At 44.1% G+C, this 23,336-nt stretch overlaps 1 protein-coding gene across 11 annotated transcripts in view; it reads left to right on the plus strand.

Moving 5' to 3' along the window:
* Positions 1–23,336, plus strand: part of OSBPL9 (oxysterol binding protein like 9) — a 63,110-nt gene that overhangs the window by 31,410 nt on the left and 8,364 nt on the right. For 4 of the 11 annotated variants that reach the window (XM_072127765.1, XM_072127758.1, XM_072127764.1 and 1 more), the window contains 9 exons: positions 2,020–2,115; positions 4,552–4,599; positions 6,022–6,051; positions 8,631–8,681; positions 12,971–13,009; positions 16,676–16,769; positions 17,659–17,763; positions 18,576–18,735; positions 22,164–22,276. In XM_072127765.1, coding sequence (XP_071983866.1) covers positions 2,020–2,115; positions 4,552–4,599; positions 6,022–6,051; positions 8,631–8,681; positions 12,971–13,009; positions 16,676–16,769; positions 17,659–17,763; positions 18,576–18,735; positions 22,164–22,276 — 736 coding nt within the window. Of the gene's footprint in view, positions 1–1,363; positions 1,482–1,778; positions 1,920–2,019; positions 2,116–4,551; positions 4,600–6,021; positions 6,052–8,023; positions 8,116–8,630; positions 8,682–12,970; positions 13,010–16,675; positions 16,770–17,658; positions 17,764–18,575; positions 18,736–22,163; positions 22,277–23,336 lie in introns of those variants that run through there. The other 7 variants (XM_072127763.1, XM_072127766.1, XM_072127756.1 and 4 more) reach the window with 7 other exon arrangements.

Raw genomic sequence — 23,336 nt, forward strand, 5'->3', positions numbered from 1 at the left:
GATAACTTGCTAGTTTGTGGGTATCCCAGTGGTGGGACCCCCCACCAGTCATGAGTATGGGGGTCTGTTGTACCCAGAATCAACAGAGTAGCTGGTGACCCGTACGCCTGCTGTTCTATTTATCGCTATAGCGCTGGCAGAGCTAACATCACAGTAGTTGGATACAGCCATATGGTGATGGCACACGTGACATTTTGAATGCATTTTGACCCGTTTTTAAGCATCCGTTTTTGACAGGTTTGACCAATTATCTAAATAATCTAAATGCGGTTTTTGACAGACTGCTTGAAAAAGGGCTAAAAACGCGTTCAAAACGCCACGTGTGACATCACCCATAAACTTGCTGCACACATGTCCAACCTGTCGCTCCATCCCCGCTCTCCAGATCTATAGGGGTACCACCTGTAGGACCCGTCTATCCACAGGATTGCACATATCTTGTTGTGATTGAACAACCCTCCAAGTTAAAAACAACATATAAGGAAATGCACACACAAATATACACACACAGGAAGATTTATCACTGCTTCTACACCAGTTTTCCTACAGCGACTACGCCATCTCCATGTCATGGGGGTGTAGAGGGGTGGCCCCAGGGTCTGAAAAATTATTATATAGTGTGTCTCTATGTATTAGATAGAGATATTTATATCACATATACAGGCAGTCCCCGAGTTAAGTACGGGGTAGGTTCTGTAGGTTTGTTCTTAAGTTGAATTTTTATGTAAGAGGGAACTGTGTATTTTATAATTGTAACCCCAGTCAAAAATGTTTGGGTCTCTGACAATCGGATTTTAAAAATTTTCGGTTGTCATAAGAACCAGGAGTAACAATAAAGCTTCATTACAGACGCCTGTGATAACTGTTACAGATGATTATTATAACTTAAAGCTAAAGTACAGGAAATTACCAACATCCAGAGGTCCGTTTGTAACTAGGGGTCGTATGTAAGTCGGGTGTTCTTAAGTATGGGACCGTGTGTGTGTGTGTATATGTATGTATATATATATATTTCTCATTTTATGTAAACTTACATAAAAATACACTTATTTATATGAAAAATGCACCTGTACTTTTTGCATGTATGCAGCTCTATAGACGATACGTGATGTAATACAATGTACTACATGACAGGTATGTAGGTGTAGCGCCTGTAGGCTGGACGGCCTGTGTATCACATGACGTGACTCCCTCTGTGCTGGTGGATCCGTGGCTCCTTATGCTGCCTCTGTCCTGTATGTACAGTGCTGCAGCGCCTGTGTGTGTATCTGTAGAGGTGCTTAGTAGCGCACATGGGTGTAGTCTGTAGCCGTGTAATTGGAGGATTTGGGGCTTTCTTTCCGGGTCCTGGCAGAGCAGGCGTCTGGAGCGGCGCCCCCTCCCTATGTGGGATACGTGGCAGGCACAGCCGCTCTGCCCTTTAGGAGAAGACATGAAGTCGCTACAGATGAGGATGGTGATAACTGGAGCTTCTTAGAAGGGCAAGATACTCTATTATACAATTATAGTCTGACATCCCTCTTAACCATTTACACTCTGGCAGTATTTGCATCGGTTTTGTCTGTGTCTCTGGGTTGCACATGGTTGCGGGTGCCGCTTATCTCCCGTTGCAATGATTTCAGCCCTTCTATTGTGTTTGCAGCTTGGAAAGGGCTGTGCCCGGTGTCTACATATTAGACTTGTGGTTACACCCTGTCTAAGCCTTGTGTACACTCCGGGCCTCTCTGCTCCCAGTGAATCTGTTCTTTCCTCTCCCTGGCATTGATCTGTTTGCAGTATCCTGTGTCCGTACACCTCAGACTCAGAGCTCGCCGTTGGATGACTTGTTTCGCTTGTTGAGAGCGTTGCGGTTCACATGGTTTACTATCTCGTCTCTGTTTCCTGGTCGGGCATCGTTAGAGCGAGCTGTGGTCTTACGTGTCAGTAACGCTCCTGGGCGTCAGTAATTAGACCCGAGCTGTGACTCTCTTGATTTCCAGGCAGCGCTCGTCTAACATTATGTCTTCTTTTTATTCTCAGGGTGTGGATTCGGGATTCGTTCCGAGCGTCCAGGACTTTGATAAGAAGCTCGCCGAATCGGACGCTTATCTTCAGATCTTGATCGATCAGATAAAGGTGAGGTTACATGTTACACATGAGGTCACTTCAATATTTTATCGCTGTGTGAGTACACTGTCATCACATCTTAAAGGGGTTGTCCAGAGGTTGAAAAACCATGGCTGCTTTCTTCCAAAAACGTCTCCACACGTGACCAAGGTTTGCTTTATTACAACTCCGCTGTATAGAGGTGAATGAAGTTTAACTGCTATCATAGTATCATATACCACACACTAGTCACGATCGGGTGTAGAGCTGTATTTGGGAGAGAGCAGCCATGGTTTTTCAACCTCAGGACAACCCCTTTAAAAGAGTTGTGCAGGATTTTAAAAATATAGCAGATTTTTTTTTTGTGTGGTATTGCAGCTCATTCAGTTCAATAGGGTGAAGGCTACGATGGCGCGGCCAAGTGCTGTGCGTCCTGTTTATTGGCTGAGCTTAACCTTTCCTCCTGTTTCCTGAATGATGCTTAACATTAAAGGGGTTTTTGGACTCTGGTGAATGTCCCCCTTGTGCATCCCTGCTATCGGTGGTTATGTCAGTGAGTGGATCGGGGACTGGGGACTCCTCTGGAGCTGTAGCAATGACGTTCATGAGAAGAGGGTGTGTTTTTTAAACAAAAACCAAGGGGATTTTACTAAAATTGGAAAATTGGTTTACGCACATGTGTCGGGCTGAGAATATGCTTCCGTGTGAAGATGTCGGTTGAGTGGATAGTAAAGCAGAAAGCCAGGTTACATTGGTCACAGGTAGCTGATTGGCTAGATTAGCGAGCCACGCCCACAGCACTTGCTGAAAATGGAAATTTGTCGCGAACACCAAACCTTAAGGGTGAAGACACACGTGGCGTTTTTAGGTAGTTTTTGGGCCGTTTTTAGTTAGTGCGTTAAAAACGCATGCGTTTTTGTCAGTTTTTCGAATTCTGCGCAATTAAAAACAATCTGAAAACGCACTAACTAAAAACGGCCCAAAAACGCCACGTGTCTTCACCCTAAGAGTTATTAGAATTTGGGTGACTGTTTATTGTCTTATACTTACCCTAGTAAAGTTATGTATATGTGGCCAGCCCCTCTAAACTACAGTTCCCAGCATGCTCTGAGGGCCCTCTGTTTGCCATGTGGACAGCCTTCTCCTCTCTTCGTCTAATAGGTTTAGACGTTGCTTTACCCCATCCATGAGCTGCACATTTAGATCTTTCACCCCGCGCTGACCTCTCCATAGACCTCCAGGTTATTCAGTGACGTCCGCTTGGTAGAGGCGGTCGTGTTTTCAGAGGTGTGTTATGAGCACGTGAGGGACACATTCAGTTTCGTATATGACTGCGCTGCGTCCTGGACCTTGAATTTGTCCGCGTGTAACAGGTTTATATCACAAGGTCACATTCCAGGTGTATGAGCAGAAGCTACAGCCCATAACTCTCTGACGGGACACCTCGTCTTATTAGGGATGGGTTTACGTGACCCCTGACCCTAGCTATAGATCTAATCAAGGAATAGGGGGCTGCGAGACCAGAGCAAGGTAAGTGCACGGGGGAAGCCTTGGATACATTGCAGGAGGATAAAATCACAGAATTTCACAACTTACAAGGAACTTTCCTGCTTTCCAAGAACTGAAAATGTTGCAAATTAGGGATCTGCAAATTTGTATCTTAAGCTGAAAGTTCCATCAGAAAGTGCAGTTTCGCTCACTTAAAACTAAGTCGCATTATTTTATTTTTAATATCTTATAGATGATCCGAAATTAGTTTCACTAGTGACTACGTAAAAAGGCCTGATTTTATTCGGATCTAAGTGAATATGTGGCGTGAGCGTCTCTTACGATACACCCGGTGATTACTAATTCTGTGTGTCGCTCTTCTTGGAGGATAACGTGCTCCCCCATTATATGGTACAGGACCCCTTTACATTATATGGTACAGGACCCCTTTACATTATATGGTACAGGACCCCTTTACATTATATGGTACAGGACCCCTTTACATTATATGGTACAGGACCCCTTTACATTATATGGTACAGGACCCCTTTACATTATATGGTACAGGACCCCTTTACATTATATGGTACAGGACCCCTTTACATTATATGGTACAGGACCCCTTTACATTATATGGTACAGGACCCCTTTAATTGGGCGTCCCTGTGCTTGTACTAGTGTCATTCTCTGGTGTGGTTACAGGCGCGGGGTGTATAGCGCTGGTAATGGAGCAGCGGGGAGGTGACATGGCGGCGGATAGCTCCTGAATGTCAATGATCTTTCTCCCGTTGTTGCGCTAAATAATCATTTATCAGCCGGCAGCTCCGTGTATTCATAGGGTGACGCTAGACGACAGGAATGGAAACCTCCGCCGGAATGTTAACCCTATCACGTCCCTCTTGTGTTTTCTATGTGTCCATCTAGGTTTTTGCCATACAAGTTCTGTCAATCAGTTGTGGTTTGTTTTTATGCTTTCAGGTATTTGATGACAAAATCCAAAACTGCAAAGATGATGAACAGAGGAAGGTCAGTCCTGGTTTTTAGTAATTGATCTTTTTTTTCCCCCAATGTACTTACTGCATTTACTTTAACCCCTTCCCGCCGGGGTCCTCACTCCCTGATGATGTCACAGGGAAAGACCATTCTACCCTTTTCCAGTGGCATTTAAAGTGTTAACACCCACGATCGTTGCTGATTTTTACCGGTGGGTGTTTGCTGCATAACACAGCAAACATTTAGTATGTTTGAAGAGGGCTCAGCCCGTGAGCCTCCTCAAACACCCTCAGAGGGGTTGTCTGGGAATAGCTTTTCTTTATTGTTTATGGCTGGGGGAGTCCTTAAAAATAAAAGAAGAACGTGTACTTGCCTCTCTCCCCGCTCTCTCCCCGTGTCCTTTCTAGAATTCCCTTTATTATGTGAAATCTCATCCATTTACCTTTAAAATAAAAGAAAATAAAAAGAAACTCCTCCAAAGTCATGTGACAATGAGCAGAGGAGTGTCATGTTTGTCAAGTTTCGAGGCTGCAGGTGGAGCGTTACTTTTATCTGCAGTTCTGTAGCACCTAGAGACAGGATTCCTGTGTCCTATTATTTCATATCACATCAGACTTGTGGTTCTGTGATCTACAGAAATGGAGATACAGGGAGTAAAAAAGAAATAGTTGGAAATATAAGAAGATAAAGATCCAGTATCCTCCCATTTCTTTAACGGTCTGTATCTAAAGTTCTGTAACTCACAGAACCACCAGCTTGGTTCGCACTGAAAGTTGAGATTCTGATCTGTAATATGACACCAAAAGCATGTTTCTAAATTTGACTCGTCTTGGGTAAAATATGACTCGACTCTGCTCCTTTTCATAAGATTTCGGAGGAGACCTATTATTTTTTATAGGTAAATGAGTGAGATTTCACCTAAGAAAAGGAATTCTAGAAAGGGCATTTCATCCACGGCTTTGAGGGGGCTGCTAGTTTAGTGGGGTAAAACCTGATGACCGCCTTTTTAAAGGGCTTCTCCATCTTTTTGATGGTGGTATGTGCCATCATTTGTAGATGGGGTAAGGAATGGCTTTTCTCCCACAACCTACAGCGTCTGCTCATGGAGGTGACCTGTTACTTGGGGACACGGGTCCTGTGCAGCGTGTCTCAGCCATATAGCTACACTGGGTATATATAGCGGCGGTGTTGTGTATATCGCTGGGAGGAGGAGGAGTGCGGCTCATCCGAGGGGAATCTGCTGGTAAATGATCTGCAGCTGTTCTCTGCATGTAGGATCCTCCTCGGGGACTAGTTATGTATCAATTAGGTCCTGGCTCTTGCATCAGGAGACGCCATTATTAATTTATATTCAATAACCTGTTGTATCCAGCTCTGCAGAGCGTCGCAGCCGCCTGCACACACTTCAGACCTTGTTTGTGAATAATCTGACTGTACATATATTTCTCTCCACAGAAAATTGAAAATCTCAAGGATACCACATGTGTAAGTCGCTCTCATCCTCTTCTTCTCATTAGCCCTTTGCTTGGTTTGGGCAGGTGTTTTTGTTAATGCATTAGGGCGTGTTCACACGTTCAGTTTTTCGGATGCAGTTTTTTAAGCCGAAGCCGTTCCTCCTCCTTTCTTATAACTCTACTCCTGGTTTGGACATCAAAAACTGCATCTGATTCAGGCCAAACTAGGAGTGGAGTGAAAAAAGAAGAGGAGCAGCATCTCCCAATTATATGTTCCCACCTATTATGATCCACACCTGCTTTTGGCTTAAACTGCGTCTGAAAAACTGAGTGTGCGAACACGGCCATAGCTACTGAAGGTATATTCTATGGCCAGAGAGAGAGAGATGGAAGGTCAGATTTATTGGTCTGTACTATGTGCAGTTTGTTAAGTTTGCAGAGTGCGGCATATTCAGCAATTTTGCCACCTGTTATTCATGAATCTGGCGCCCCCTGCTGCTCGGAAAGTGGGCTCATTTCTTTTTGGTGCACTTCGTTCATGTTGCAGAATTACGGTCCGACTGAGCAGTAACAGCCTCTTTAGATGCACATTTTTTCTCTCTTGTCATTTTGTCTGTAAAGTTTAATATGCAAATGAGCTTAGAAGAGTTTCACTTTGTCTGAGACGAGTCACTTTTACAGTCTGGAAAAGAAGCATCAGATGCCCCTATCTTGGGCTCTATAGCATTTAGAATAACAGTTCTGGTATTGTTGTACAGATAAGAATCTCATCTTTTGGACTTAATCAGGCTGTGAGCTAAAGAACCAGAGATATCTGCAGAAAAAGGAAATCTACCCAAAACCAAGCATGATAAACCAGGGGCACTTACTTAGAATTGGGTACCGTAACTGGATTAATCTTCTTATACTTGTTATCCATGGCATCCTTCCTTTTACAATCAACTTTTAAAATTATTCTAATGAGCGAGAATGGTTCTTTGGGGGCTGAGGGGGCATTACTGGAGCCCTTCAGTGCTGTAGTTTTACAGGCTATTACACCATCTCCATCTGCCTGCAGTAATTTCACACAGTGGGAGGGAGGAAGTGCTCATGCACAGTGTAAGAGCCCGTGAAGCTGCAGCACAAAGGGGCACTGGAATCTTATAGGGCAGTGATGGCGAACCTTTTAGAGAACCAGTGCCCAAACTACAACCAAAATCCACTTCTTTACCGTGAAGAGCCAACATGGCATCTTAAGCAGTATCTTTTTTCTACCTGTTCTTCCACGTCTTTCAATCGTATCAGCCACCTGAGGCCACCAGTACAGTTGAAAGAAGAAGGGCAAATCCATCATTGTAGCTTCTATCCAGGGTCTCTTTGTACAGTAAGAATGGTGGGTCCAGCAGGAGGACCTCCAAAGATAATGCAGCCCTCTCCACACATTCTCACTTTTCCCGCAGTTTCCAAACAGTCAATGAAGTGTCGCTGTAAAATAGCGCTGAGAGAAACCTCTCTTAGCTTGCTTGGGAATGCGGGAAGATTTGGTGGATTTGGTCCTGTTTGGTGAACTCTGTCCTGGGGCTATGGCCTGAGTGCCCACAGAAAGGGCTCGGAGTGCCACCTCTGGCACCGGGGCCATAGGTTTGCCAACACTGCTATAGGGCCTGGACCTATGATTAAGTGTCCCTGGTTTATCATGATGAATTTTGAAGTCAAAATCGATTTTGAAACGCTAGACGCAGGTCTTATTCTTCCCTTGTGGGAATGTTGCCTTGTTCTAATGGCTTTCTATTACGAAATGGGAGAGCGCAGCCTATGACCACACACAATCTAGTAAGGAGAAGACAACCTACCGTCTATGGCTCCATAGCGTTTACGCTGCCATATTGTGTTTGGCTCTGCATCGGTCCCATAGATGATAAATAGGTGGTCACTCGCTCATACTGGCACTTGTGATGGGTGCCATGATGGCAGTTACATGACATGTGACCGTTGCAGCCAATCCCATGACATATTACTGGTCGGCACGCTGAATGAGAGATTGGGACTGGATCCTTGGGGTAACGAGGCGAGTACTGATGAGGTCATTGCTGCGGTGGAATGGGTTGCATTATGGGTAAGGATCACATCAGAAGCTGATGAGCAGGGGATGTTATACAGACACGGCGTTGCTATTATCTATGTTGTCAGGAGTCATGTTTATAGCCTGAGATTGCTGCTGATTTATTGCCTTTTACTGCACATTTTCGCTTTCTAACTCCTCTCCTTGACTTGTAAACCTAGTGTAGTACAACTAAAGCCCTGGCCGCTCCCTGAATCCTGGACCGGGCGCAGGCAGGTGTTTACGAATTGACCCACAGTACATGGAATGGGACTCCTTGCATCATGTGATGTAAGGAGCCCCTTCTTCTGTGATCATGCTTACAGTATGGCACTGCTGTTAGACATGGAATAAGCGACTCCTTTCATCCGATATTACTATGACGCATGGAGACCTGTCCTCTACACTGTGGTCAGTCTATAAAATCCTGCCGGTGCAGGGGTCATGGATCAATCCCGGATATGTATCACTGGCGGGCGAGCGCTCATCCTGTACCACGACTCTAACGGAAGCGTCTCTTTGTTTTTCAGAGCATGGTAGAATCCATTAAACACTGCATCGTGTTACTGCAGATTGCAAAGGTAAGTGCTCCCGCGCCGCTCTCTCTTTACTGTTTTTTCTACAAATTTGTCAATTTTTCTTCGACTTGTGACGTCTTTTAGAGCTGTTTTTTTTCTTTCTTGTCTGTATGAGTCATCGTTTGAGCGTTCTTTGATGTTCATTGATCCGTTGGTAAAATACAACTCGCATGATGAGAAATGGGGTTGTCTATTGAAAAAAAGCTAAACCCCCCCCCCCCAAAAAAAAATTAAAGAAAAAAAAGTGTTATTTGTCACTGAATGTCTGGCAGTCACTGATCTAAAAGGGCACGTGGCTACTGTGACCACTGATAGGCAGCAACAGTTGCATAGGAAATGCACAGGTGAGTACCCAGACTTTGGCTGTTTACATAAACTTTTAGCTTCTCGAAGACCCGGACCACCACTTTTAATTGGGAATTTCCATCTTTTAACATCATGTCTACAATTCTGTATCATGAAATGTATTCATTTATCCTATGGGTGGAAAATGAATGACCTAAATGGGACAACCCCTGTAGTCCTATCCAAACTTCTTTTAACTTGGTTGAATTCCGGTTCTGGGCCCAATCCTGGTGAGTGGTGGAGTTTCCAGCGGAGGATTAGCTGGTGTATAAGTAACCGAGAAAACTAATCTCTCAACCATTACACCAAGGGAAGAAACATAACATATTATATTTAAATGGCATCTACCACCAGGATGAAGGACTGTATGCAAATTAGCCTGAGGGGCTCCAGGCTCCATAGGTGTTAACATAGCCTGGAGCCCCTAAGGCTCATTTGCATACAGTCTTTTTCATCCTGGTGGTAGATGTCCTTTAAAGGGAAAGTGCCATCTAAAGAAAATCTACCTGGGGACCTCCTTGACCCAGGCACTGTGACACTGGTAATCTTCCTATATCTGTTGTCCATGACCTCCTTTCAGTTAAAATCAACTTTTATAATTATGCTAATGAACCTGAAGGGGTTGTTTCCAGAGTCCCCCCCAGTGCTGTAGCTTCATAGGTCTCCCCCTCCAGAGATGGGAGATATGTTTTGCTCATTGTAACAGCCTGTGAAGCTGCAAAACGGAGCTGCGCTGGTAACACCCACCAGTGCCCTTCAGGTTCATTAGCATAATTTTAAACGTTTATTTTAGAAGGTAGGAGGCCATGGACAACAAACAGCGTCTAAGTAGCAGCGTTGTCGCCTTCCACCTTCTCATTACTACGGTATTATTTATCTGTAATGTGGATATAGCGGCTTCATGCTGAGGCTGGAAAGTACCTGCTGCTTGATCCCTCTGTGATGATCTCTGCTCATAACATGGGTTACTCACAGGGGGGACCTGGGCGCGCTGGTTACGTAGCTGTGACCCCTCATCTCCTTCCACATCCGCGTCCATCTCCCTGCTCCCTGTCCCTGCATGCCCTGCACCCCATATAATAGTCAGTGTTACCTTCCCCATCTGTTTTATATCACCTTCAAGAGGTTTGTGTTTTTATTACTTTTTGTACATAGCTGGTGATGGAAAAAATTTTTTGAGAGGGAGCCTTTTTTTTTTTTGAGAGGGAGCCTTTTTTTTTTTTGAGAGGGAGCCGCCTTTTTTTTTTTTGAGAGGGAGCCGCCTTTTTTTTTTGAGAGGGAGCCTTTTTTTTTTTTTTTGAGAGGGAGCCTTTTTTTTTTTTTTTGAGAGGGAGCCTTTTTTTTTTTTTTGAGAGGGAGCCTTTTTTTTTGAGAGGGAGCCTTTTTTTTTTTTTTTGAGAGGGAGCCGCCTTTTTTTTTGAGAGGGAGCCGCCTTTTTTTTTGAGAGGGAGCCTTTTTTTTTTTTTTGAGAGGGAGCCTTTTTTTTTTTTTGAGAGGGAGCCTTTTTTTTTTGAGAGGGAGCCTTTTTTTTTTGAGAGGGAGCCGCCTTTTTTTTGAGAGGGAGCCACCTTTTTTTTTTGAGAGGGAGCCTTTTTTTTTTGAGAGGGAGCCGCCTTTTTTTTTTGAGAGGGAGCCTTTTTTTTTGAGAGGGAGCCTTTTTTTTTTTTTGAGAGGGAGCCACCTTTTTTTTTTGAGAGGGAGCCTTTTTTTTTGAGAGGGAGCCTTTTTTTTTTTTTGAGAGGGAGCCACCTTTTTTTTTTGAGAGGGAGCCTTTTTTTTTTGAGAGGGAGCCTTTTTTTTTTGAGAGGGAGCCGCCTTTTTTTTGAGAGGGAGCCACCTTTTTTTTTTGAGAGGGAGCCACCTTTTTTTTTTGAGAGGGAGCCGCCTTTTTTTTTTGAGAGGGAGCCGCCTTTTTTTTTTGAGAGGGAGCCGCCTTTTTTTTTTGAGAGGGAGCCTTTTTTTTTTTTTTTTTTTTTGAGAGGGAGCCTTTTAGACCACTAAATTGTGACCCAATTTATAGTACAGTTATTTGTATATATTTTTAATCCTTGTATGCTGCACAGTTAATAAAAAGGAGGCAGTAAATTAGTGGTTAATTTATTTTAATGTATTTCCTGATTTATTCATCAGACGGGTCCTGTAGAGGCTAATGTTAGTGGTTCCCCTGTACTGCTTACAGCTATTCCTCCAAAGTCCCTTTTACACATGCAAACCTGGCCACATGAGGCGTGCATGTGTCTTATAATATAGAGTGGGGAGTAAGCAGCTGTGGTTACATCTCCCATGAGAACAAAGGCAGAATTTGCAGGTAGAAATCAGAACCTTGCTGTTCTTTATGCAAATGTATAAAGGTGTAATGGAAGCCGAGATGTGTGGCATTTGATTCTGTAGTGATCGCTGGTCTCTGACATATCCCAGGTTCTATTAAAGGAAATCTAACATTTTGTTTTTATCTATTGTGAACCAAACATGCCTTGATGTAGCTCCACTGATGCAGAAACCTATCTTGTTTAATCCCTGATCTGAGTGGTTTTGTTAAAAAAAAAAAAAACAATTATAAAATTCAGAACCCTGGGAAAGCTGGGTTGTATGTTGGCTGCCGTTGATAAACACATTACACAGAGCTTCCTGAACTGTCTAGACAGGACTAATCAACCTGAGCTGGATGACACATACACAGCAGCTGGGGGATGGTGCAGCCAGCGATTGATTACTTCTGCCTGTCAGGGGCAACACAGTGAATACAGCGTTCTCTGGAGCAGTGCATAATTGGGAAAAGAGGAGAAGCTCTGGGCAGCCACAGGAGCAACAGAGCCTCATTATCATAATTTTAGAATTGTGTTTTGAGGAAAAACCACACAGGTCAGGGATTAAACAAGATATGTTTCTGCATCAGTGTAGCTACAGCATTCTCTAGGTATGTTTGCTTCACAATACATAAAAACAAATGGTAGATTCCAGCTATACACCCTACACGGTGTATAGCTGTTCGCCTGACGGCTATTACATACAACCCCTATACACATGCACACTCTCCTTAACCAGCCCTTGCATTGCACGGCCATCACAAACCACTCGCCAGATCTCCACGGTCACTCCATATATTACAATATATTAGGAGGAGAGGAGAAGGACTCTTCTGTATAATTACATTAGCTTTTTACAATTTAGTTTATTATTTTTTTAATTTTGTCCATATACTAGTCCACGTTAGTCTGGGCTGTAGTTAAAGGGGTACTCCCAAATCACCATTTTGTTAGTATAAGGAATGAACGTTTACAATTCCCGTCATAGCAGGATCACAACATACCCGACCCCATTTACATCAGCACTGCCGCCTCTTAAAGGGGTTGTACCAAACTTGCAAGAAGTTATCTCCTTTCTACAGGTTAGAAAATGACGAGCTCAACATGAGAATGGGACCCCCAGCAATCCAGAGAACGCGGGTCTCGTTCTCATCAATGCGGTTTTTAGAAGGTAGATAAGGTGCCCTGCTGCTCCGTTTAATATTATGAGAGTGTTGGAAATTGCTGAGCACAGCGCTCGGTATCTCCAGCACTCGCATACAATTGAATGGATCAGCAGGACATATGGTTGACCACCGCAACGTGAATTAGTGAGAGCTGGACTGTTGTTCTCCCCAGATTGCTGGGGGTCCTGTTCTCAGGATAAGCGGGGGTCCTCACCAATTGGCTCCCACCATCCTGTTCATAGCAGATTTCTTGGAATAACCCCTTCAAGTACTGGATATATTGTAGCCCAAAGCCATTATTTAATAAGATATTGGGGGGGGGGGGGCTTTTTACCAGTATGTGAGATGCCCACCACTTTCCAGCAGACATTGGCCCTGGTGGTCTTGTGGATGATGTAGTGCAGGCTGCAGGAGCTGTTATTTGTGGCCTTATCCCTTGCTGCATGTTCACACTGTTGACGTTTCTTTTCTTAAGGACCAAACTAACGAGGACAAGCACGCAGATGGACTTATAGTAAGTTTACCCCTAATGGTTTCCTTCCTTTTTTATTATTATTTCTGCAGAACATCTCACCCGATCTCAGGGAGACCTGGTCTTCTTCACCATCCTTCTAGATCCTTCCACCTCACCCGCTTCTTAGAATAATCATCTCTCCCACATTAACACTAACTGTTTCAGGGGATGCGGTCAATTATCACTTGGTGGTGGGAACACTACAGTCAATGATCCTCTATGGCCCGAACCCAATACTGGGCCGAAGCGCATTTGTTATTTCATCTATCCGATTTTTCATTTGATCCTCTAACCACTAACTTAATGATACGTGATAGGGATGTATTCACATTACAGGTTCTGTCCAAAAAGTATAATGTGCCCAATGATGACAAACCAGTTGAACCCATTATAGCCAGTTTGGAGCCATAATGTCAGTGATGTGATCTATCCGGCACTAGTTACATGGAGTGTACATGTAAACTGGACCTTAACTTTTGGCGCAATGTTCATTTGGCCAAGCGTTTTTTCTTTCCAGACTTCTGCATAAACATGCATGCTCAGCCCAGCCAAGCATTCATGTGTGTTGTAAAAGATGTTAGAAGTAGAATGAAACCTCACATGTTCTGTTGTTATTTCGAGTAGAGGAGATTTGGTTGTGCCTTTACACATTAGTAAGCGGTGCTACCATAGTCTTTATATGAGGATGACCCTAATCTAACGTTCCGTCACATCTAGAGATGAGCGGACCCCGTAGTCTCTGTCTGGGTTTGGCCAGCGTGACCCCGACATATTGCCGGATTGGTGTCTGAATAGCCAATGCGGAGAATTGCCGGACCCTGCTACTAGTGCTGGGTGGTGTGAGCAGCGTAGGACAAAAACGAAATCTCCAACAGGACCACAATCTTCCCCCGCCGGCGCATCGAGAAACTCATTTCCATATGGATGAATTGGGAGCTGGCGGACTCGCCATCTATTTGTGTGTTCATAGACTTATTGGAGGGAATATATTAATACAGGCGGTCCCCTACTTAAGAACACCCGACTTACAGACGACTCATAGTTACAGACGGACCCCTCTGCCCACTGTGACCTCTGGTGAAGCTCTCTGGAGGCTTTACTATAGTCCCAGACTGCAATGATCACCTGTAAGGTGTCTGTAATGAAGCTTTATTGATAATCCTTGGTCCAATTACATTAAAAAAATTTTTTTAACTCCAGTTGTCACTTGGGCAAAAAATAAAAAATTTGTCTGGAGCTACAGTGATAAAATATACAATTCCGACTTACATACAAATTCAACTTAAGAACAAACCTACAGAACCTATCTTGTACGTAACCCGGGGACTGCCTGTACTGGCGTTGTAATATATTCCCCAATGGCGCCCTATACCTAAGTATTGACTGCGGCGTCGGCCCGCCTACTAAGGGGCTCCGGCGCCTGCCCCTTTCTGTAGTGAAAATGTGATTTTGCAGAAATCTGTAATTTTTCCGTGTTTTTAATTTTTGTCCATTTCCGTATAGACTAGCAGAGGGAATTGAGGGATATGTGTATGTGTTGTATGAGAGGAACAATCCTGATGCAGATATATCCTCATTATTGCACTACACAGGGTAGTGATTCACACCGTCCAGCAATTGTTAATAATTATAGTCATATATTTAACACTTTGATGTGTATTCATGAGTAAGGAGCCCTCAGGTGCACATATTTTATATTCTTCTATAGGGAGATTTCACTATAACCAGAGTGTTACATGGTAACGTTATGTACTGAGCTCGGACAAATAGTTTCTGGATTTGTGTTGATGTTTTCTTACTAAGATCGAGTTGATGTTTGCGCTGGAGTGCGCTCACATAGTTTCACATTTGCCAGAAAGTAAATCTTATTCATCCTGTCCTAATGATTCGGCAGATCTGCCCCATATTAAGGGGTTAAGGTCCTTTGGGTGTCATTGATCCAGCGCTACATCATTTTAGTTTGATTGCTCCTTTGACGGAAAAATGAAACCGGAAATGTCCGCGCTGATGTAGGGAGGCGTCTGCGCTATTGACTGCAAAACTGATTATCATGTTCTAGAACTTATCTATTTAGATTTGTCATCAGAGGTTTCAACCCGTCGCACACCGTGAGTGTCCCCTAATTCTGCAGTAGGTGCTTCCTGCTATATGTTGGGAGCACTTGCACTTACACTAAGTGTGGGAGGGGAGAATAGCGAGCAGCGGCGGAGTAATGGAGGCTGCTGGAGCGAATACATTATCACGGGTCAGTGTGGCCTATATGGCCCTGCATATACAGCTTCCAGTCATGGGGGGCAAGTATGGTTTTTTTTAATGCAAAATGGAAGTCACAATTTGGGTGACAATAGTAGATGTTTTAGGGGTTAGGATTGTGCTTAGCCATAAGTAAGGTATGGGGATGGTTTCTATTGAAGTATTATTTAAGCCTGTAATTGCATTTTATACACCACCTTGTTATATTATTATGGCTAAACACTTAAAGGGATTGTCCATGTTTATCAATGGACCATGTCTGGTATTGCTGCTTCAATCACTTGATGTGGCGATGGGCTGCAGACCACAGTGTTGTGCTGCTTACTAACAAAAAAGGATTTTTAAAATTTTTTTTTTACTTAAATGGGATTTTTATCCCAGGCGTTGGGGCAGGTTAGGGGGGGGGGACTTGCGTTCCTCTGTCTTCCTGATCACAATGGGTCTCGGAGGATGGACCCCCAACAATTAAGTGTTCTCCATGTAAATCTCTTAGCATTCATTGCTCTGTGTCTCTACAATCCTCCACCATCACCCAAATCTACATTACTCCTCATTTCATGCTAAATAATGCTGCATGTTGTAACATCTGTACAGTGCAACTAACTCTGACACAGGGGTATATTACTGTTTTGTATTTTTTTGTGCTGCATCCCCCTTCCCTCGTGTCTGTTGGGGCCCTCGGCCTCCCTTCCCTCGTGTCTGTTGGGGCCCTCGGCCCTCCCTTCCCTCGTGTCTGTTGGGGCCCTCGCCCTCCCTTCCCTCGTGTCTGTCGGGGCCCTCGGCCTCCCTTCCCTCGTGTCTGTCGGGGCCCTCGGCCTCCCTTCCCTCGTGTCTGTCGGGGCCCTCGGCCCTCCCTTCCCTCGTGTCTGTCGGGGCCCTCGGCCCTCCCTTCCCTCGTGTCTGTCGGGGCCCTCGGCCCTCCCTTCCCTCGTGTCTGTCGGGGCCCTCGCCCTCCCTTCCCTCGTGTCTGTTGGGGCCGTTGCTTCAATGTCCATTTCTCACTCTAAACATATTTGTAGTTCTTTCCCCTTTTGGTCTGTTTTGTTGTTCTCTGCACATGAAATATTTATTGCAGTGATGGCATCAGCCTTGAGGGTTGTGTCTTGTGTTTTGGCTGCAAATATTAAATTTATTTTTTTTCCAAGAATCTGCCTAATGAAAAAATAACTTGTTGTATTACTCATATGATAAGGAGTGCAGTAAGTTGGGTGTCTCCGGAGAGGTATGTTATAGTGACGGCCATCTTTTTGTGTACAGGGGATTTGTGCTACGATTGGTCGGATCACAGTCTGTATTTCATGGTTTATGAACAGATTTGCTCCCCAGATCCTTCAGGACTGGAGTTTGCTGGGTCGTATTTGCTTAATATTGAAGCTTGTTCTCTTAAGTTGCCGTATTCCTGTCTTTCTGCAGAGCACCATAAATCCTGTGGATTCCATATATCAGCCAAGTCCATTGGAGCCTGCAGTGATCCGCACGATGCCAACGCAAACCGTTCCCATGCCAGGTACAATCAAGTGTGATTGAGCTGATTAACAGTGTTCTCTGGTTCAATCCGGTTCTCAAATACACTAATAGGACATTTAGAAGTGATTGATGAGAGATCCTACAATCTGAACCTCTGTAAAAGGGATTTTCATGTTAACATTATTAATATTATTGACCCATAAGACACTTCTGTCCTATCCACAGTGACCCCCAATGATCAGCAGTATGGGGGCCTCCCTTAGCTGTCCTGTGATGCTGACTTACGGTATCCGCTTGTCATGGGACCTGTAGCAGTCTATGGAGCACAGGGAGAAGTTTGCATCACAGTGCGGCTTGCTGGGACTTGTAGTCCGCAGTCCTGATAATCCTAGGAGGCTCCCAGTCTGACATCCAGCACCACTACAGATCTCAGCAGCTGATGGACAGAGAATGGAACAGGAAGCAGACAGCGCTGTTCCCTGTATAGTGGTCAGGTCTGGTTACTACCGTTACACTCCCCTTCTTTCACTAGTTGCTAAGTTGCAGTGACTCAGTTTGGTCACTACACAGAGAACAGCGCTGTCTGCTCCCTGATACATTCTCCGTTTCTGAGGGTGTTGGATGTTGGGTTCCCCAGTTAATCTCCTATTGATAACCTAAGCTCAGGGGTGCTACATACCCTCTGTGAATAGGAGAAGATCACAAATGCCTCCTACTAATGCATCCATGAAGAAGATGACTCCCGACTGTACCCTCCTGTGGATTGCAGTTTTGTCGTTTTATACCATAAGATATATTGTTAGGTTTATTGTAGACTTGCATTCCTCTTACCTTCTTCTTGCATACGAGGCACAAGTCCTTCTGTGAAAGATTTTGAATTGCTTGGGTCGGTCTTAATGTTCAGTGATGGGTTGATCTTTGTATTCCAGAAACTGCCCAACTTGGTAAAGGAGAACAGCGGCCCTCCTCGTTGGCTGTCGGGTCAGTGGTGGGTCCCCTCGCCAGTCATCAGACTCCAACACCCAACAGCACAGGTGAGGTGTGAGATCATATTGTGTTACAGGTTGTGCCGCAATGTATCCCTCCAGATCTCACCTGGGGTGTGAGGTTATGACGCAGCAGGATGGACAGGTCCATTCCCCACAATGTATCCTGCACATGTCCAGTTTATAAAAGTAGGACCCATGCACAGTACATGCTCGGTATGGGACTGTTGTCTCACTAGCTTCACAGCAGACATTGGGGCACATTTACTTCACCTAAAGGGCACATCTGCCGCAATTCACTAAGATCGGTCGCCCGATATCCTGCATGTGTCGCTTCCCCGCTCAGGTCCGCCGGAGATCACCTTCTTCTTCCTGGTGCATGTAAGTGCCTTGTCTTGCGACACAATTTCCAGTTAAATACCTGTCACAGCGGTGCAAATCCTGAAAATTTCTAAAACCCAACGAAAGTGCGATCTGCGGGACCCTTAGTAAATAAGCCCCATTATTGTAGTCTGGAAAGTTTGTACACTTATGTATTTATGACATATTCACAGGGTATGATAGAAATACATGATTGGAGGAGTCTAGCTATACAGAGAGTTTGCAGCTCCTATGCGGCTGGGAGTAATATGTCTATGAGTCCAGTTACTTTTGATGCTCCATGAAGGGGATCAGCAGACAGTCCTGTGAATGTGTCATAAAAACAGAAGATGGGAATGACCCTTTAGCTGATAATAGACCTGTGAAAACATCTGAAAATCTATTTTATATACAAGTTATTAACATAAGCCGGTATAAAATTCTGTTAGAAGTTTTACCACTTCACTGAGGTTACAATTCTAATCTTTTCATGCTCCTAGGAAGCGGTCAGTCTGTTCCCAGCAGTAGTCTGACGTCCCCCAGCCATGTCAATCTGTCTCCCAATACTGTGCCCGACTTCTCCTACTCCAGCAGTGAGGATGAATTCTACGACGCTGATGAGTTCTACCAGAGCGCGTCCTCCCCGAAACGCTGCCTGGAGTAAGTCTGACTCCTGCTCCTTCCTCCTCTTAACACAAGATACGGCTCAAAGCCAAATGGTCAATAGAATCGTTATTTAACAGTTTGGGTCATTTGGAATCGGTACCAGTTTCTCTATAATTTATGGGGATTCTTGGCACATGCAATGTATACTCTAGCCATTAGGAAATTGAAAATCCTAGCGGTGATCAAACTCAGCGTTTTGTGCAGAACATCTAGTTGCTTTCTTTTGCCATTAATATGATTTTTCGGTAATGTTCTCATTTTTTATTTTTTTCTTGGAAGTGAAGCTTAGGAAAGCAGCCTGACTCCCCCAAAAATGTAGTTATTTGTCATTTTCAGATGGGTGAAGGTGTAACATTCAGTACTCCCATTCATCAGATATTCTTTGCACCCTCCAGTATTAGAAGCGGATGATAGTTATCTCTGTGTAATGGCTCGGCGCGGCCTGTTAGTCGCAGATATTCATTATATGGTTGGCATCTAATAGCTGGCACTTCTGGATGAGTGGCAATTCCCCTGCCCTCCTCACTGTGTGAGGTTACATCAGGCATAGGCAAGAGGAAAGTGCTGAGGGAGTAGAGGGAATGGGCAGACAGTGTGACAGCCTGTGAAGCTACAGTGATTCTAGTAACACCCCTAGAACCCTTGGGGCTCATAAACATAATTTTAAAAGTTAGCAAAGGATAACAAATATAAGAAGATTACTACAGTCACGGTGCCTGGATCTATAAGTAGGTGCCCCTGGTTTATCATAATGGATTTTTATGATCGGTTTCCTTTAACCATACATTACAATCATTACATGAACATTACCTGATTTCTACCTCCGTTCCTTGCACAATGTGGGAAAGTAGAGGATAAACAAAACTTAACTCATCCCAACGTGACCAGGAAAAAAAAACCTTGATTCTAAAGTGCAAATTCCATCGACTGACGTGACCTCCGATAGTCTGATCAACAACACAAACACAAACCATTCAATCATAAAACCTAATCACAGAAAAGATGTCTCAATAACATGTGTGATACTAAGGCCTCCCGCACCTCCTCCTGGTCTGAACTTATAAAATACAGGCAATACGACTTACAGACGACCCCTAGTTACAAACGGACCTCTAGTAATTGGTCATTTACTGTACTTTAGGCTACAATAATCAGCTATAACAGTTATCACAGGTGTCTGTAATGAAGCTTTAGTGTTAATCCTGGTTCTGATGACAATCCAACTGTCACAGAGACCAAAAAAAATTTGGCTGGGGTTACAATTCTAAAGTATACAGTTTCGACTTGCATACAAATTCAACTTAAGAACAAACCTAAAGAACCGATCCTGTACGTAACCCGGGGACTGCCTGTACAGCAATACTCAAATATTACGGAGACTTGTATATCAGTATTTGTGGTCACAAGCTGCATCCGTGTCCTCACGTTGTCTCTTCGTGTCATTTGTCCTCTGTACTTGTTTTATGCGTGTTGTGTACTTACCTGTTACATTGTATCTCGTCCTGTTCTAAATCCTCCTCTGTCTTTTTCTGTTTTTGCTGCCAGACTTGTGTCTAGTTGGTAAGGATCCTGCACATATCGGGCCTGAATTTCCATTATCTGGGACTGTATCGATGCAACGACCTCCTGCTAATGACTTTTTATAATTAAGCATGGCCCCGCTTCATACATGGAAATGTCACGGCTATTAATCTCCCTGTCTAGCAGACACATTGACATATTGGTTTTTTTTACAGTCTGCAGAGCTCATTGTAGGATGTTTATCAGCGAGTCGGGTCTTTATGATAATTTATAGGCGCACATCCTCCTTTCTGTTCTGCAGGATCACGTAGGCGGCAGGGGTTGAGGTCTCTGAGGTTTATGTGCCGATCACTACAAGGGGTGATGTGTATCAAGATACAATACAAAACCTGCAGCAGAAAGAAATACAATCAGTATTGCAGAAACATCATTACTGAATGCACTTCTTTCCAATGAAAATTCATCCTTAATCCATGAAATGATAAATTGTATATCAAATTAAGGATCAGCACCAAAGCTTTAAATGCAAGACATGATTTGTAATTTCACCAAAATATCAATTTTCGGATTTGACGTTTGTACCAGGTAGACACAAAGGAGACAATTCTGCACATCTATCAGATCCCTCGCACATCATAAGAAAGGGTTCCCTTGTTACCCCATTAAATGAATGGGGTGGCTGTACACAAATTTACAGCCACTGCATTTTTTTTTCCCATTTCTATGTTACTGAGGGGGACGATCCTCTATTTCTGGTGCTGCCATAGAGGCAAACGAAGCAGAAGCACATGCTAGACCAGCTGCTGTATTCATTCGTGGGTTACAAGAGACACCATAGGGCAGTAATGGTGAACGTCTAAGAGGGCGAGTGCCAAAACTATGGCCAAAAACCCTCTTGTATATCATAAAGGGTCAAATTAATCAGCAGCGTATTGCTCCCTACAGCCACAACTTATAATCGCGTTGGCGTCTTGAGGACGCCAATGTGTGGAGGAGAAATTGGGAATATCATTGTAGTTTCTCTGTAGGTTTCTCATTGAATAGAAAGAATTGCAGGACAGGAGCTCCAATGATAATCCATCCCTGTCCACACTTCCTTGCTCCTCTGGAAGCCCAGGAAGTGTTGCTTTAAAATGGCACTGGACCCAGCACATTCTGGGCTACCAAAGACTGTAGGAGGAGGCCTTGGGTGCGTGCCCACAGAGATGGTTGTGAGTGTCACCCGTGCCATAGGTTCTCCATCACTGCCATAGGGTGATAACTTGTTCATCAGTTCAGGTCCTACTGATCAGTAGCTCGTAGGTCCCTCATATCTCCAAATATATTGAGCAGCGCGCATGCACAGTCCCTCCATTCATTCTCTTGGGGTTGTCTGAGTTGAGTGCTGTACTTGGATATTTCCCATAGAAGTAAATGCAGCGTCTGCACATGTGCCAATTCCAGGGGTCCCATCACGAGTGCCGGGCTCCCTGTTGAATTACAAGATGGTGATTGTCTGGTGGGTTTTGCTTCCATCAATCACTCTCCTAATACTTCATTGGGACCTTTGTTTTTGTGATGAGACGGGAGTCTGTAATGGGCCTCCTATAGAACCGGACTGTTTCTTTAATATTCTGTATTGTTGATATAGATGTTTGTGTAGCTTTCTGTAACCCAAAGCTCTGTCCTGTCTCCCCCCCCCCCCCCCGACCATTAACAATTATTTTGTCAAATGTAGCGTTTGTGATAATGACGTTTCCTCCTGTGCATTGATCGCTTGGCTTCTCCATAGAATGGCTGATCCTGCTGGCAGCTAATAAATACCAGATCTGCTACAGATAGACACTGGTGCTATGATTTTATGGATTTTATGTTCTTGAAATACTTGTTGAATGTAAAAATAATCGTGTTTTCTTGCTCAGCTCCTCGGAGTCTGCGGCTGCCCTCACACATAGCAGCACGGGGACCAGTCTGAAGAGGCCCGACACGACCGAATCCCTCAACTCCTCCATGTCAAATGGGACCAATGATGCTGGTAGGTTATGGAGAAATGTTTGGTTCGCCTTCAAAAGGTATTAAAGGGAACCTGTCACCAGAGACCTCATTTTCACTAAAGACAGGTTGCAGAAGCCCATCAAACCTGCAGTGCATAAAATGTCTCTCTGCCTTTTATAAGCATTTACTTTACAATATGATTGTGTGTTATAACTTACCTTGCACCCTGACAAAATCCTGGGGTAGTCCCAGTGGCTGGACTTTCAAAAACCAACATGTGATTTGTCTGTGTTACTCACTCCTCAGATATTGGCCCCCATCTTTGTGCTCCTGTACAGCTCCACCTCCTGCTCCTTCACAGAGCTCACAGCCTGGTGACATCAGTGGGGGAGGGACAAAGCTGTACAGGGGCACAAAGATGGGGGGCCAAGCTCTTAGGAATAAGTAACAAGTCACATATTGTTTTTTTTAAATGCATCCAAATCTAAGTCCAACCCCTGTGACTACCCCAGGATTTTGTCAGGGTGCAAGGTAAATTATAACACACAGTTCTATTGTAATGCAAATGCTTATAAAAGGCAGAGAGACATTTTTGCAATGCAGCTGTAATGGGCTTCTGCAACCTGTCTTAATTGAAAATGAGGTCCCTGGTGACAGGTTCCCTTTAAAGGGATTTCCAGGGTGGATTAATCAAAAGTGGTTCCAGACCTGACCACGGCCTGTGCTGGTATAGCAGGAATAGCAATTCCTTTAATATAAGATCACTAAAGGTTCCACACCACTGGACCACTTACTCTTGCACCAATGTTCACTTAAAATTCTATTTGTACTGACACTTTAGAGGGGCAGAGCTGTGCCTCATTCTCTGAGCTGGAGTAATAGTTGGACTTATCTTCTATTGATGTCCTATACTGTGTGAAGAACAGGATTACTAAGCTGCAAGCCCCCTTTAAGTTAAGTATATAGTAAGTCACTTTGCTCCCTCTAGTGGTGACAGAATTGTATTGTTTAAAATTGCTATGAGGGAAGTTTCTGAGCTCTGTAAGGGACAAATGGAGACCTAACTCAATAGATCATCTAGAAATGACTCTGTACATAAT

The sequence above is a fragment of the Engystomops pustulosus genome, chromosome 10 (assembly GCF_040894005.1).
Source record: "Engystomops pustulosus chromosome 10, aEngPut4.maternal, whole genome shotgun sequence".
Classification (NCBI taxonomy): Eukaryota; Metazoa; Chordata; class Amphibia; order Anura; family Leptodactylidae; genus Engystomops; species Engystomops pustulosus.